Source organism: Neofelis nebulosa, chromosome 18, assembly GCF_028018385.1.
Source record: "Neofelis nebulosa isolate mNeoNeb1 chromosome 18, mNeoNeb1.pri, whole genome shotgun sequence".
NCBI classification, from domain to species: Eukaryota; Metazoa; Chordata; class Mammalia; order Carnivora; family Felidae; genus Neofelis; species Neofelis nebulosa.
The window spans coordinates 44,366,823-44,381,706 of record NC_080799.1 but is presented as its reverse complement, the minus strand read 5'-3'; the positions used below and the strand labels follow the sequence as shown (position 1 = coordinate 44,381,706).

The 14,884-nt window shown below is 56.3% G+C and overlaps 1 protein-coding gene across 1 annotated transcript; it reads right to left on the bottom strand.

Moving 5' to 3' along the window:
• Positions 1-9,918: 9,918 nt before the first annotated feature.
• On the bottom strand, positions 9,919-11,994 carry LOC131501060 (serine protease 29-like). Its single transcript, XM_058710759.1, has 5 exons — positions 11,840-11,994; positions 11,450-11,630; positions 11,062-11,327; positions 10,413-10,579; positions 9,919-10,336 (listed from the first exon to the last, which is right to left on the bottom strand). Exons 1-5 carry the CDS (start codon positions 11,898-11,900, stop codon positions 10,172-10,174), a joined length of 840 nt encoding a protein of 279 aa, XP_058566742.1. The 5' UTR covers positions 11,901-11,994; the 3' UTR covers positions 9,919-10,171.
• Positions 11,995-14,884: the final 2,890 nt, after the last annotated feature.

Genomic DNA, 14,884 nt, shown 5'->3' with positions numbered 1-14,884 from the left:
TCTTTCTCGGAAGTCCTAGACAAAATACTATCCACAGCAGTTGGGTTTTCTCACAGGTATAATAGAGGTGTTATATGGACTACTGCAGGGGATCATGAGACCATGAGCCTTGTTACATTCTATTATGATGTTGATGCCTTGAAGGTCTTCTGAATTGAAAACATATTAATACTATGGAGAAGTTTTGCATGATCAACTTGAATCTTCACGGGAGGTACACTGTGGATTCTGCCAAGATCAGTTGAAGATTTTGCCCATAAAGAGATGGTGGCTGATCGAATAGGAATACATGATCAGTACCTCCAGACTCAGCTATAGGACCAGCACAGACACGGCACAGAAAAGGTGCCAGAGGATCATTCGTTTCCCCTTTGTGCTATTTTGGTTACTGTTGTCAAATTGTAGGTCGTGGATCTCGAGTTCAGAGGATCTGCACATTATTTTAGAAAATCCTTCAAAGGATCCTCTTGTCGAATAGAGATTCCTGGTCTCCTGAGGGAGGCACTCAATCAGTACCGTCTTAAAGTTAGATCTATATTGTAAAAGAGAGGGTAAATGGTCAAAATTTCCTTATGTAAGACTTGTAAGTTAGGTGCCAACCTTCTGGCCCTTAAAGGCACTGAGAAAAGCAAGTTCTTGCAGACTTGCCCTCTGAGGGCTCTTCTCAGGAAAAGCCACCTGTGAGACCCTCATGCCCTCCTTACCCAGGATTGTCAGAGATGAAATATCATCCCCTCGAAAGGAAGGCACATTCAATGTATCTATTGACTAAAATGTTTCATGGTGAATTTGGTCCCATGAAGGGTCCATTTTCCTTGCAATATTCTAAGCAAACAAAAGGACCTGAGCACAGTTGCAGAGAACCCTGAGCAATATATACAAGTGTCCCAAAACCTAACCCAGGGTGCTGGGGAGACAAAAAGACACAGGCCATCCCTAACAAAGGGGAATCTAACACCCTTTTACTGTTTTTCCTAATACATTCCGGTTCCTGTAACTGGATGGGCGAGTTACTCCCTCATTCGTTTCCGGGGTCCATGATTATGGTGATTAGAGCCAGCGGTCTCTTGTTGGTCTCCCTCAGAATGGAGGCTTTCAGGAATATTCCCAGGCCGCTGCGAAAACTCCTTTTAATCAGTGGAAGTTCTCTGTCTTCTCTGTCCTGACATGGACTGTCTAATTCCACTTGTTGCTGGAAAAAATCCTGGCGTCTGCTCAACTGTTCAAGTTGACAGACTTTAGGACCAGGAGACCTCTCTCTCTCTGCCCTCAAGGCTTTTATGTGCCCTTGGCACCTCATCAGGCTCCACCTGGGATGAAAACCCCTGACCCCACCCCCGCCTCAACCCCCCCTCACTGCCCACAGCCCGCAGCAGAGGCCCTGTGGGCTGGTTGTGGCACGAGTCCCCAGATGCCCCCTGTTAGCGATGGCCCGTTCAGAAACCCCTGCCCCTGGCCATCCACCCCTGCTTGTCCCTGCCTTACTCAGGACGGGGTCTCCATTCCCCTTTTGCAACGTCCAACTCTCGATTCAGCTCAGGTCTCGGTCTCGCGGTTAGTGGGATGGAGCCCCGCGTCGGCCTCTGGGCGTGTCGGCCTCTGCGGAGCCTGCTTGGGATTCTCTCTCTCTTTCTGTCTCTCTGCCCCCCCCTTCATGCTGTCTCTTTGTCTCCCTCAAAATGAATACATAAACAGTAAAAGTTTTTAAAGAAGACGTAATACAACCACGTTATGGGGAGAAGACCCAACAGACCCTCAAGTTTTAACGTCCTTTTCATTTTTTTCTATCTTTAAGTAGGCTCCACGCCCAACGTGGGGCTCGAACTCAGGCCCCTGAGGTTAAGAGTCGCACCCCCCACTGACTGAGCCAGCCAGGGGCCCCGAGATCCTTAATTTTTGAAGGTCTTCTAGCAAACAGCGTCCTTCTGCCGTGTTGGCTCGAGACCCGCACCCGTCTCGTTTCTGGCTGCGCTCGGAACCCCCTGCGCCGCCTGGGGGGTGTCTCCTCTGGCGGCCCGGTGCCTCTTCGTCAGAGTTCTGGCCTTCTTCTCCTCATTGGGAGATTTTCAGCCAGATGAATCAACACTTTGTTGTTCACAGTTGGCGCAAGCCGTTTTGTGTGCTTTTTGAAAGGACGGGCTTAGGGGCGCCTGGGTGGCGCAGTCGGTTAAGCGTCCGACTTCAGCCAGGTCACGATCTCGCGGTCCGTGAGTTCGAGCCCCGCGTCAGGCTCTGGGCTGACGGCTCGGAGCCTGGAGCCTGTTTCCGATTCTGTGTCTCCCTCTCTCTCTGCCCCTCCCCCGTTCATGCTCTGTCTCTCTCTGTCCCAAAAATAAATAAAAAATGTTGAAAAAAAAAAAAAAAAAAAAAGAAAGGACGGGCTTACGCCGGCCGACTCCATCTTGTTCTGTGTCCTTCACCTTGACCACGCCTCCTCCCCTTGAGTAACCACCACCCCCCTTCCCCTGCCTAACAGGACTCGGACCCTTCCCCAGCCAATCGGCTGAGGCCACAGCCATTACCTCACCAACTGCCCCTAGGCCCCAGTAAAACCTTTGTCCTTTTGAAACTCGCTCTCTCTCCCCGGTATCTCACCGCTGCATCGGGGCAGGTAGGGGATTGAGCTCGAGCTAGCTCGAATAAAGGCTCTTTTGCTTTTACATCGGACTCAGCTCCCTGGTGGTCTTTGGGGATCACGAATTCTGGGCATAACATTTGGGGGCTCGTCCGGGATCCCCAAGACCCCCGAGGGACCCCCGACCCAGAGAGCCTGACTGGCCACGGTTAGTGTCTGTTTGTTCCGTCTTTTCTGTGTGAGCTCATTTCTGGAATTCTGGTAGTGCCCGACATGGTCTAAGTGGACGCACTGGAGGACCACGGGCTAGGAGTTTCAGGAGACGTTCCAATTCTCCCTTCTGGAGGGACGTGGAATCCCCTCATCTGTTTTGGGGGGACGTGCAATCCCCTCAAAGGTCTGAGATGAGGCGGGTCTCTCCTGTTGGTCGGCGTGAGGCTGTCGTCTAGCTCTCGGTTTTGGAGGGACGTGGAGTCCCCTCAAAGATCTAAGCTAGCTTTCAGTTTTGCTTCCATGGGGTTGGAAGACTTTCTAAGGGCCCTCTGTTTGTCTGCTTCTGTGTTTCTCTGTTTTGTTCTGTGGACATACTGGATGTACCTTATGGGACAGACTCAGACCACCCTTCTACCCACCCACTTGGCTTAAGCCCTTCCTAGCCCCACGTGGGACGATTGCCAGCAGCTTTTGCAGGTCCTGTTCACGACTGAAGAAAGAGAAAGAATCCTCAATGAGGCCCGAAAACTAGTTCCGGGCACAGACGGGAATCCCACCACCAAACAGGCTCAGATAGATGCCTCCTTCCCCCTGTTAACTCGGCCCCAGTGGGATTTCAACACGGCAGAAGTTAAGGAGAGGCTCTGGGTCTACCGCCATACTCTAATGGGGGGGTCTCCGAATGGCTGCTAGAAAGCCAACCAATTTGGCCAAGGTAGGAAATGTACAACAGGGAAAAGATGAATCTCCGGCTGCCGTTTTAGAACGGATCATGGAGGCATTCCGTACCTATACCCCCATGGATCCAGAGGCTCCGGAAAGCAAGGCAGCTGTTATCATGGCCTTTGTAAACCAATCGACCATAGACATTAGCAGAAAATTACAGAAAATAGATAGACTAGGAGAAAAAGTCTGCAGGACTTACTGGTGGTAACCGAAAAGGAATATAACAACCGGGAGCCTCCTGAGGACAAGCAGTCTCGCGCCATGGCGAGACTACTACTACTAGCCAGAATACTACTAGCTATCACTGCTGACTCCCCCGAGGAACGAGACCACCGTCTCCAGCAGCTGGCAGACGACACAAGAAAAGGTAAAGGAACCACCAAGGGGGGGAAGCAGAGGCTGCAGAAGGATTAGTGCGCATACTGCAAGGAGATAGGGCATTGGGCCCAAGATTGTCCGAAAAGGGCCGGCGGGAAGGGAGGCAAGATTGATCGAGTAAACGTCCTAGAGCTAGATGAACTGAGTGATTAGGGGAGTCGGGGTTTGGACCCTCTCCCCAAACCCAGGGTAACTCTTAAATTGAAGGGGACCCCTGTTGACTTCCTTGTTGACACCGGAGCACAACATTCGGTCCTCCACACCCCACAAGGTAAACTAGCCAGCAAGAAGTCCTGGGTACAAGGGGCAACTGGTATGAGCCAGTATTCATGGACTACCCAAAGAACGGTAGATTTGGGGCCGGGCAGGGTATCCCACTCCTTTATGGTACCCTACCCGCTGTTAGGACGGGACTACTGACCAAGATTGGAGCTCAGATAACTTTCAGACAAGGGCGGCCTCAGGTCACCGATGGCAAGGGCCACCCCATCCAGGTCCTGACCATGAAACTGGAGGATGAATACCGCCTCCACCAGGAGGCGCTCCCGAGAAAGGATAATATAGACAGATGGCTTCAAGAATTCCCCTCGGTTTGGGCAGAGAAGGGGGGGCGGGGATAGGACTAGCTGCTCACAGGACCCTGGTCCTGGTAGAGCTCAAGCCAGGAGAGAGTCCGGTAAGGATCAAACAATACCCCATGTCTCAGGAGGCCCGGAATGGGCTCCAGCCACACATCCAGAGACTATGAAGCCTAGGGGTACTAGCCCCTTGCCAGTCTGCCTGGAACACCCCCCTACTGCCGGTCAAAAACCTCACACAAATGATTACCGACTGGTACAAGACCTCCGGGAAGTAAATAAGAGGGTCAGGGACATACACCCAACTGTTCCCAACTCATATACTCTCTTGAGCTCCTTGGCACCCTCCAGGGTCTGGTATACGGTACTAGATTTAAAGGACGCCTTCTTCAGTCTGCCTCTGGCACCCCAGAGCCAACCCTTGATCGCCTTCGAGTGGCATGATCCGGAGGAGGGCCACAGTGGGCGACTCACCTGGACACGGCTACCTCAGGGATTCAAAAATTCGCCCACTGTCTTCGACGAGGCACTACACGAGGACCTGGGTGAGTACAAAAGGGAGCACCCTGGTGCTACACGAGGACCTGGGTGAGTACAGCGAGGGACCCAGGACCTGCTGGCTACCCTGGGGGCCTTAGGGTACCGGGCATCCACGAAGAAGGCTCAGATATGCAGCGAGAGGGTTTTGCTAAGATCGCCAGGCCCCTATATGAAGCTACCAAAGAGGGGAAAACATTGAAATGGGCTGAAAAACAAGAAACTGCCTTTAATCAGTTAAAAAAGGCCCTCCTATGTGCCCCAGCCCTGGGCCTACCAGACATTACGAAGCCCTTCCACCTCTTTGTAGACGAACATCAGGGAATAGCAAAAGGGGTTCTAACTCAAGCCTTAGGCCCCTGGAATCACCTGGTGGCTTACCTGTCCAAGAAACTCGACCCAGTGGCTGCCGGCTGGCCGCCATGCCTAAGAATTATTGCGGCGACAGCACTCCTAGTCAAGGACGCAGACAAACTGACCCTAGAACAGGAGATCTGGATCACGACCCCACACGCCATTGAAGGGGTCCTGAAACAGCCTCCTGATAGATGGATGAGCAACACACGTGTGACTCATTACCAGAGCCTCCTACTCAACCCTCCACGAGCGCAGTTCCACCCCAGTGCAGCCCTCAATCCTGCAACCCTGCTGCCCGACCCTGACCTAGGTGCTCCACTACATGACTGTGCGGGAATCCTGGAACGAGTACATGGAATCTGGACGGACCTGACCGACTGGCCCCTCCCCGATGCCGAGGCTACTTGGTTCACTGATGGCAGCAGCTTTGTGCGAGATGGACACAGGTATGCGGGTGCAGTGGTGGTCACCGAAACGGACACCGTATGGGCGGAGGCTCTACCCTCCAGAACGTCAGCCCAGCGAGCAGAGCTCGTCGCCCTCACCAAGGTACTAACGTTGAGAGCTTGAAAACGGCTTAACAACTACCGGACTGGGGAGACCCAGTTTTACCAGACCAGCCCAAATACTCCCAGGAAGAGTTACAGCGGATCAAGAAACCCCCATGGCCCAGGAGATAAAGGGACGGTGGTATACACCTAACAAGGAGCTCGTGCTGCCAGACCGGCTCGGAGTCTCAATATTAGAGCACATGCATCGGTCTACTCACATGGGGGCCTGAAAATTAAAAGACTTAATCCGACATGCCGGAATCAAGATTCACCAACAGGACACCAGAATAGAGCAAGTTGTATCTGCCTGCAAGACCTGCCAACTCACCAACGCGAGGGCCACATCAAATAAAAAAGGAACCAGGCTCAGAGGCACCAGACCGGGAGCTCAATGGGAGGTCGACTTCACTGAAGTCAAACCAGGAAATTACAGTTATAAATATCTTTTCGTATTTACGGACACCTTCTCTGGCTGGGTGGAGGCATACCCAACCAAGCATGAAACGGCTCAGACGGTGGCTAAGAAGCTACTAGAAGACATCTTACCCGGGTCTGGTTTTCCTGCCATGGTAGGATCAGACAACGGACCAGCTTTTATCTCGCAGGTAACACAGGCAGTAGCCAAGGCGGTGGGGGCAAACTGGAAATTACATTGTGCTTATAGGCCCCAGAGCTCAGGACAGGTAGAAAGAATGAATGGAACCCTAAAAGAGACCCTTACCAAATTAACCATGGAGACTGGTGGGGACTGGGTGACTCTCCTACCATACGCCCTTTACCGGGTTAGGAACACTCCTTACACTGGGTTTTACTCCCTACGAGATCATATTTAGCAGGCCACCCCCTATTATTCCCAAACTTTAGTTTAAAGATCAAGAACTTTTTCTTTCCTTGAGAGGGCTCCAAAGGGCGCACGAGGACATTTGGCCGCGCCTCCGTGCCATCTACGAGGCTGGCCCAACCCGACACCTCATCAGTACAGGCCAGGAGACTGGGTCTACATTAAGAGGCACCACCGAGAGACCTCGAGCCGTGCTGGAAAGGACCCTACATCGTGGTGCTGACAACCCCCACCACTCTCAAAGTAGATGGCATCGTGACCTGGGTCCATCACACCCACGTTCGGCCAGTGGACCCCTCCTCGATCCGGAAGGACTTTGTCACGCGATGAGCCGTCAATCGGGACCAACAGGACCCGCTCAAGCTCACCCACCAAATATTCGTAACTCTATTAACTCTGCATGTCATTGCTCATGCTGCCGGGAGTCCCCACGCCCCCAAAACATCACCTGGCAGATCATAGACACCGGCTCGGGGACAGTACTTAATCAGACCTCCCAGAGCCACCCCAGGGACACTTGGTTCCCAGAACTTTGCGTAACCTCCAAACTCTGTTGCCCTTGTCACCATAAATGCAGCCGGTCCCATGATTGGGTCCGAAAGCTACATGACAAGGGAGGAATGAAAGGGCCTACGCCGACCAACTCCATCTTGTTCTGTGTCCTTCACCTTGACCACGCCTCCTCCCCTTGAGTAACCTCCGGCTCACCTGCCTCACAGGACTCGGACCCTTCCCCAGCCAGTCGGCTGAGGCCACAGCCATTACCTCACCAACGGCCCCTAGGCCCCAGTAAAATCTTTGTCCTTTTGAAACTCGCTCTCTCTCCCTGGTATCTCACCTCTGCGTCCGTGCAGGTAGGGGATTGAGCTCGAGCTAGCTCGAATAAAGGCTCTTTGCTTTTGCATCAGACTCGGCTCCCTGGTGGTCTTTGGGGATCACGAATTCTGGGCATAAGATTTTCGTGGTCGGAGGTGTTTGTGCGTGTAGACTGAAGATTTCTCGGTTGTTCACACACGTGCGCTCTACTCCTCCTAGAACTGACCTCACATTGAGGGGGGCTGTGGAAGAACCGAGGCGGGACCTTCCCCTGGTGCGTGTGGAGCCCTCAGGGAAGGGGCCCAGCGAGGGCGGGGGCCAGAGGGGCATCAGGAGACCGGGCCCCGGTTCTGCCCATCAGACCCCCTCGGCTGCCATGTGACGTGAGACCTCGCCACAGGGGGGCAGGGAGGCCGCACCTTCTTCTTAACCCGGAAGTTATTTTTATGACAAGTGTAGTACGTGCCCCCTGGAAACTCTTGGAGGATATGGACGTGTTAAGATAAAAAAAAGAAACAACCAAGAAATCCATCCTCCTTCCACCTTCCCTCATCCCACCCAGGAGTTGTCCCTGTCCGTTGTTGGGGTGATGAGTTCTAGAACTTTCTGAGGCCTGAGTAGGCCTCGAGCCGGATGAGGTGTGGACGGAGGCACGTCTTGCAAGGAAAGGCAAGGAAAGGCTCTGAGGGGACAGGGTGAGGGTGGAAAGATGTGACTAGGCTCCTTCACGCCCAGAGCTGCAGATCAGAGATGAAGCGCACCTCGGGCGGGGCAGGGGTGGGGGCTTCCTGTGTGCCTGGAAACCAAACCCACACAGCCTAGGCCAGGAAAGGTCAAGGCCGAGGGCAGCCAGAGATGAGTCAGCGGCTAATGTGGGGGTGGGGGCAAGGAGGAGGGTTCCCCCTGCGGAGGCCACCACGTGGGCCCATGTGACCCATGTCCCCTGGGCAACCAGAGGCCCCAGCAGGCTGGGAGGGCATCCCCGGGGCCAGAGAAGGAAGGCATCTAGGGACAGGACCCCCTCCCTGTGCCCCAGTTTGCTCTCCTGTCAAATAGGGGGCAGAAACGCACCGTGTCCAGAGACATTGGGGGGGGCACAGATGTCCCTCAGAGTTCCTGTCTCAAGCCGGGGCCGGGTGCAGACAAGTCCAGCCCCCTCCCAGGGCCCCTAATCGGCTCTGTCATCAGGCCCTGGCCACACGGCGGACGGTTAGGAAGCGCCTGCTCTGAGCTGGGCAGCTGGGGGCTGTGCCCATCTGATCTGCGGTGAAGACCACGGGACACCAAGCGGGCACGGGGGCAGGGACGTGAGCAGCGTGGGCAGGCACAGACGCCTGTCACGAGGCCTGACTGTCTCCTGGCTCACTCTGGGCCTCGAGCTGGGACCCTCCGGGGCAGCCCCGAAGACCCGACTCCTGGAGGACAGAGGAGAAGAGCCAGTGTGCCCCCCGCGAACCGGGGAGGGCTTCCTGGAGGTGGGGGACACCCATCCCCACCCCTGTCCGGGTGACAAGGAAAAACAAACGTGGGTTTACAGACAGGCCACCCGGGGCCGCCCTGGTCCTGCTGTGGCCTGTGCGGCCCAGAGACGGCCACTTAGTCCAGGGGGCAACATCCACGGGGCACAAATGGTGGGGACAGCCATAGCTGCAGGTGCTCAGAAGGAGCAGGTGGGGCCTGCCACGGAGCCTGCCTCTCAGCTCCTCCCTCCTCCCTCCTCCCCCCTGCACAGCAGGTGAATGGGCCCTCCTTGCCCCACCCTGGCCCAGCACATGGGCTCAGGGCACCCCCTAACCCTGCAGCGCACACACATCATGGCCCTGGGGCACCGTGGCCTCCAGCCCCTCACCCGGCTGCCTACCGGGCATTTCTCTCCAGCTGCTGCCCAGCACCTGGAGCTCATACCCAACCAGGGGCTCTGAACCTGGAGCTCATACCCAACTCCCCCTGGGGAGCCAGCGAAGACCCTCACCTGAAGGTACCCAGATGGGTAAGCACGTCCCTAAAGGGGAGGACAAATTGGCATCATATCCAGGTCACTTTTGTGTGGCAACTGGTTAATTCCCAGAACAGACCTTGCCTTACAAGAGAAGTGGGATGGACAGATGGATGGTTGGAAAGATGGGGCATGGAAGGAGGAATGGATGCAAGGTTGAAACCACGTGGTGGACTCTGGTGCAGGACAGAGCTGGCGGCTGTGGCCGCAGAGTGGAGCCAACCCTGAGAACCTCACTCTCCCTTGCCAAGCCTGGTAGGACACCAGCCCCAGCGCAGCCCCCTGTACCTCGGGGCTGGCCGACACGCTCCCACGGAGAGCCCACTCCACAGAGACTGACCGCACTCTGGTCATTCCTCAAGCTCTTTAATTTGACAGACAGCACAGCGAGGCACCCTGGGCCCCAGGGACTTCCCGCCCGCCCCCTGGCATCTTCTTGCTCCTTCCCCCAGCAGTCAGGGAAGTCCCGGACACTGAGGAGGCCAGAAGCAAAGGCGGAGCCCAGGCCAGGGACGGGGGCGCAGAGGCTGAAGCAGCAGGCTCTGGGGGGAGGAAGGCGTCGGTCCTCCGGGCCCAGCTGGGCGGACGGCCAGCAGGCCCTGGTCAGAGGCCCCTCCCGATTTGCTGCGTGATCCAGGGCACGTACGTCTGGACGCGAGCGTAGACCCCGGGACGGTTTCTCACGGCACAGCTGTCACCCCAGCTGACCACTCCCACCAAGTGCCAAGCACCCATCGTGTTGCAGACCAGAGGGCCTCCGGAGTCGCCCTGAGGAAGGAGAGAGAGCACTGAGCCCCGGCTGGCCTCCAGCGCGGGGTGGGGGCCGGGATGGGCTGGGACTCACCTGGCAGGAGTCCCGGCCCTCGGTCCCCGCACACAGCATGTCGTCCTGGATGATCTTCCTGCCCGCCAAGCGGTGGCTGGTGGCGTTGTGGTACTGCTGGTCACAGACGGCGTTCTCCACCACGCTCACCGCCACCTGCTGCAGTCGGTAGGGCGGAGGCAGCGACTCTGGGGGACAGACGTGACCGGAGGCTGGAGCGTGGCCCCCGCTGTCGGCCGCGAGCCTGCGTTCCCGCCCGGATCGCTACCGTGGGGACCCCAGGGTGCAGGGTTCCCATCTCCCTCTAAATCCCTAAGACCCGGGGGGTGGGTTCTGCCTTTAGTTGGAAGGACCGGAAAGAAAATGGGGGGGGGGGTGAGCATTTCTGCCTGCCCCCCAATATCTTCCTATAAGTTGGAAAAAAAACTAAGAATATGAATTTCCTCGTCACAGTGTTGGGTCCCGAGCTCAGTTGTGCTTCAGGGACCCTCCAGCCTCTGGGGTCGGATCTCCCGATTGGGGCGCACACGGGGTGGGTGGGGGAGGGTGTCGGAAGGCGATTCCTTTCCAGAACCTGCAGCCGCCCACCCGCCAGGACTTCTCCATGTGGCCAGGTCTGGAAATGCCTCTCGTGGCCCCGAACCCCTCCCAACCCCCACCCCGTACACACGGTGCACCATGACGGTGCCCCAGCCGGTCACCCAGCACTCGTCCTCTGGGGTGACTTCAAGCAGGGCCGACGAGAGCTTGACAGGCCTGACGTTAGCCGTGTATTTCACAGAGTGTGACAGCTGGAGCAGGGCCACGTCCGCACCCAGATGGGCGTTGATGTAGTCGGGGTGGACGATGACGCGGGTCACATTCAGCAGCGTCCTCCCCCCGTAGAGGTACACGTCCCCGGCATGGATGCGGTAAGCTGCCGGGTCAGCGTCCTTCCTGGGGTCGCAAAGAAGCCACGGAGGCGGGTCCTTCGAGGGCGGCTCCCTCCGCCCCGCCTGGAGCCCAGATTCCCACACCTCCTGATTCACCCAGAGCTGGATGGCAGCTAGCAGACTCACCGGTCGATGCAGTGGGCGGCGGTCAGCACCCACTGGGGGTGGATGAGGGAGCCCCCGCAGATGTGCACCCAGGAGGCCCAGTTATAATTGTAGACTTTCAGGCTGACCTGCCACGGCCACTTCCCCTGGGGGGCACTCTGGCCCCCGACGATGCCCACCAGCTCGTTTCCAGATAGGGAGGCTGGGAAGCAACAGGAGGGGGGAGGGAGGCTGGGAACAACATGAGGGGGGAGGGAGGCCAGGCCTCGGGGCCCGGGCCGAGCCCATTCCCCACCTAGGCCTCCCCTGAGGGCACAGACAGGCAGCTCCAAGGCCCCCAAGCCACTGGAACTGGAGACAAGGTTACAGGAGCCTCTGGGAAGGGAGGACTCCCGTGGGGTCAGGACTCACCTGGGCTCCCCACGACGCAGGTCCCCGAGAAGAAGGGGGTCAGAAGCAACAGCCACAGCATCTGCGAAGAGAGAGGGCACGGAGGGACAGCTCAGGGCCGGAGGGGGCCAGGGGCCTCTGCAGCTGTGTGAGAGGGGACAGCGCCCCTACCTTGCCAGGCTCCACGGGTCTCTGCTCTGGGGGCCCCCGAGATCCTTTATGTTTTGGTCACAGGAAGTGGGCGGGCGGCTTGGGCAGTGATCCACTTGGCCGGGGTGGGGGGGGTGGTGGAGGATGGGAAAGAAAGGCAGCCGGGTGTCAGGCTGAGGCCGGGGGCGGCTGCCACCTGGATACGCCGTCCCCGGCCCACGTCCCACCTGAGACTCGGCCGCCCTCAGCCACGCGGACTGGCCCCCGCCAGTGTCTCCAGCAGAGGAAGATCCCCGCATGCCCCAAGGCAGGCTCCTACACCCCCGGAGGCCGGGGAGGCACCCCTCCTCACCCCCAGCTCGGAGCACGGGTCCCCAGGCCTCAGGCATGTGGTGACGCAGCGGGCTGACCTTCTCCCCCAGGACAGGCGGACTCCCAGGGCCCAGGACGCCCCCGCCCCGGCCACCGTTCCTACTTGGGGCGCTTCCAGAAGGAGGGAGGCTTTTGCTCCTCTGAGAAGGCCGCCGAGCATCAGCAGAGTGTGTTCAGGGGGGTGGGGAGCTGGTTCCCCATCACACACCCGGGAGGCCAGACTCCCACCCTGGCTGCCCACCCCCGGCTGACTGAGCTTCTCACGACACGTCTGAGCACCAGAGGCCGCAGAGCCTGTCCACCCTGGCGCTGTCCACCCACCAGCCCGTGGCGCTGTCCACCCACCCTGCCCCGCTTCCGACCAGTGCAGTCACGTCTCTTCCCAAGCGTTGGCCCGGCCGTCAGGGCCAAGGACGGACCCCTGCACATGGCACAGGGTCCCCATCCCCTGGACTCCGCCCCATCCTGAGTGGACAAACCTGGCTTCACAGCCCACCTTCCCAGCTGCCACCAATAGCACCCATCCAGGTGGCCTCCAAGGGGGCAAATGATGCAATTTTTGTGGCGAGTCATACCGTGTCCCCTAAAGCTCCCCCTGATGCCGTATTGAGGCATGGGGAGGGCAGAGGTCCATGGTCTAAGATAGGTTCCTTTGACACCACCCAGGAGAGTTGGGTGTAAGCATACGGCTCCTTCTACATCAGCGAATCCAATCTACATCAGGGACCCTGAACCCTGTGAGCCCCTTTTTCCTTCCAGCTTAGGGAAGCAGCCAGCCCTCCATCCAGCCCTCCAGCCCTCCTGTCCTGGCTGGGCCACCAAGGGTAAACGTCTGGCTGTTCACATGCTGCCAGCCTTGCTTTAGCAAATGTCAATATGAGCAGCTGCTGTATGGGGGATTCTCCTCCATTGTGATCAGGGCCTGGGACAAAACATGACGAGAGAGAGAGAGAGACAGGAGTGCCCTGTGCTCCTGGACAGGGCTGCATGCACAGAGCAGATAGCCTGAAGCCCGGGGAGAGGTGGACAAAGAGACAGGTAAGGGGAGAGAAACTGGATGAGTGATAGGGGATTGGGGCAAGACTGAGAGAGTGAAAGGAAGAAACACAGAGAGGTTGGTTAGAGAGAAACAGAAACAAAGAGGAAGTACAAGGAGAAAAGTGGAGACCTGGTCCAGGTACGTGGACAGGGCGAGATGGGCCAGGGGAGAGGGGATGTGTGAAGTGGCTCTGAGTGTTGGGGCAGAAAGGGCTGGTATCATGGGCATCATAGTTTCATGACTCTAAGACTCCAACATCGCTGGGGCCAAGCTCTGCAGAGGCCATTGCAATTGAAAAGATGGGCATCTGTCACCTCTCCTGGAATTGCGGGGCCCAGCGTTATGTTCTGTCATGGAGAAGGATGTCTTCAGGGAGAATGTGCTGCTCTTTGGCAGGTAAGCTCCAGAGCCTACCCTGTGGGGAGGTGTCCCGGGGTCATCTGCCTCACTGCCCCAGGCCCTGTGGGATTTCCCCCCTCCCGCCACCAGCTGGCGTTCCTCATGTTCTGAACCCAGGCACGAGGCATCATGTTGCCCCCAGGTCCGGCAGTCTGGACCTGGCAGAGTTGAACTGCTGATATTGATAAAAAGTGTATGACAAGAATGTCCATATTCTCCCTCTGGAACGAGCAGTGTGCATCCAAATCGTGGGTTGCTATCCTCCTGTCCACAACCAATCTGAGGATTCCAGAAGGTAGGTGAACCCTTTAAAACACCATAGTCTTCTCTTACGTCCTTCAAAGACAATTCCTTTTCCCAGCTTTCTTTTCATTTTGAAGAGATGGCAATTCCTAATTGAAGGCATGATGGTCCTGTAGAAAATTGACCTACATGACTGATGGACATGATTTCATCCATCCGTATCCCTAAAGCACATTTCATTGGAAATATAAGCCACGGATGCATGTCGTAAATTCACAACAGATGTGAAGCTCCCTGTAAGTTGCATTCTGACCTTGTCACATATGTGTCATCAGATATTATTAGTGACTTTTCAGATAAGCTCTAAACATCAAGATGGTCATGTTAGAGAATCTGGTATAGATGGAATTTCACAGATTCTAAATTAGGAATGACTTTTTATTTTTAATGTTTCTTTTTTTTTCCTTTTATGAGAGAGCCCGAGCTGCGGATGGGGGAGAGAGTGGGAGATACTGAATCTGAGGCAGGCTCCAGGCTCTGAGCTGTCAGGACAGAGCCTGACGCGGGGCTCAAACTGATGGGCTGCAAGATCATGACCTGAGTGGAATGCGGAGCTTAGCCAAGTAAGCCACCCAAGCGCCCCAGGAATGAGAGCTTATTGGCAAAGAAAGAGAAATTAAAGATAGCATAAATGATGTCGACTTTTAATTGAAATATTCTTCACACATTTGTTGTATTCGTTTTAGGCATACATTGTAGTCCTTCCATATGTCTATAAATTATGTTGTCCTTAAGCACAAATGTAGCTATCCTGTGAAAGCATGCAACAATATTATTACAGGATTGACTCTCTTCCATTGGCT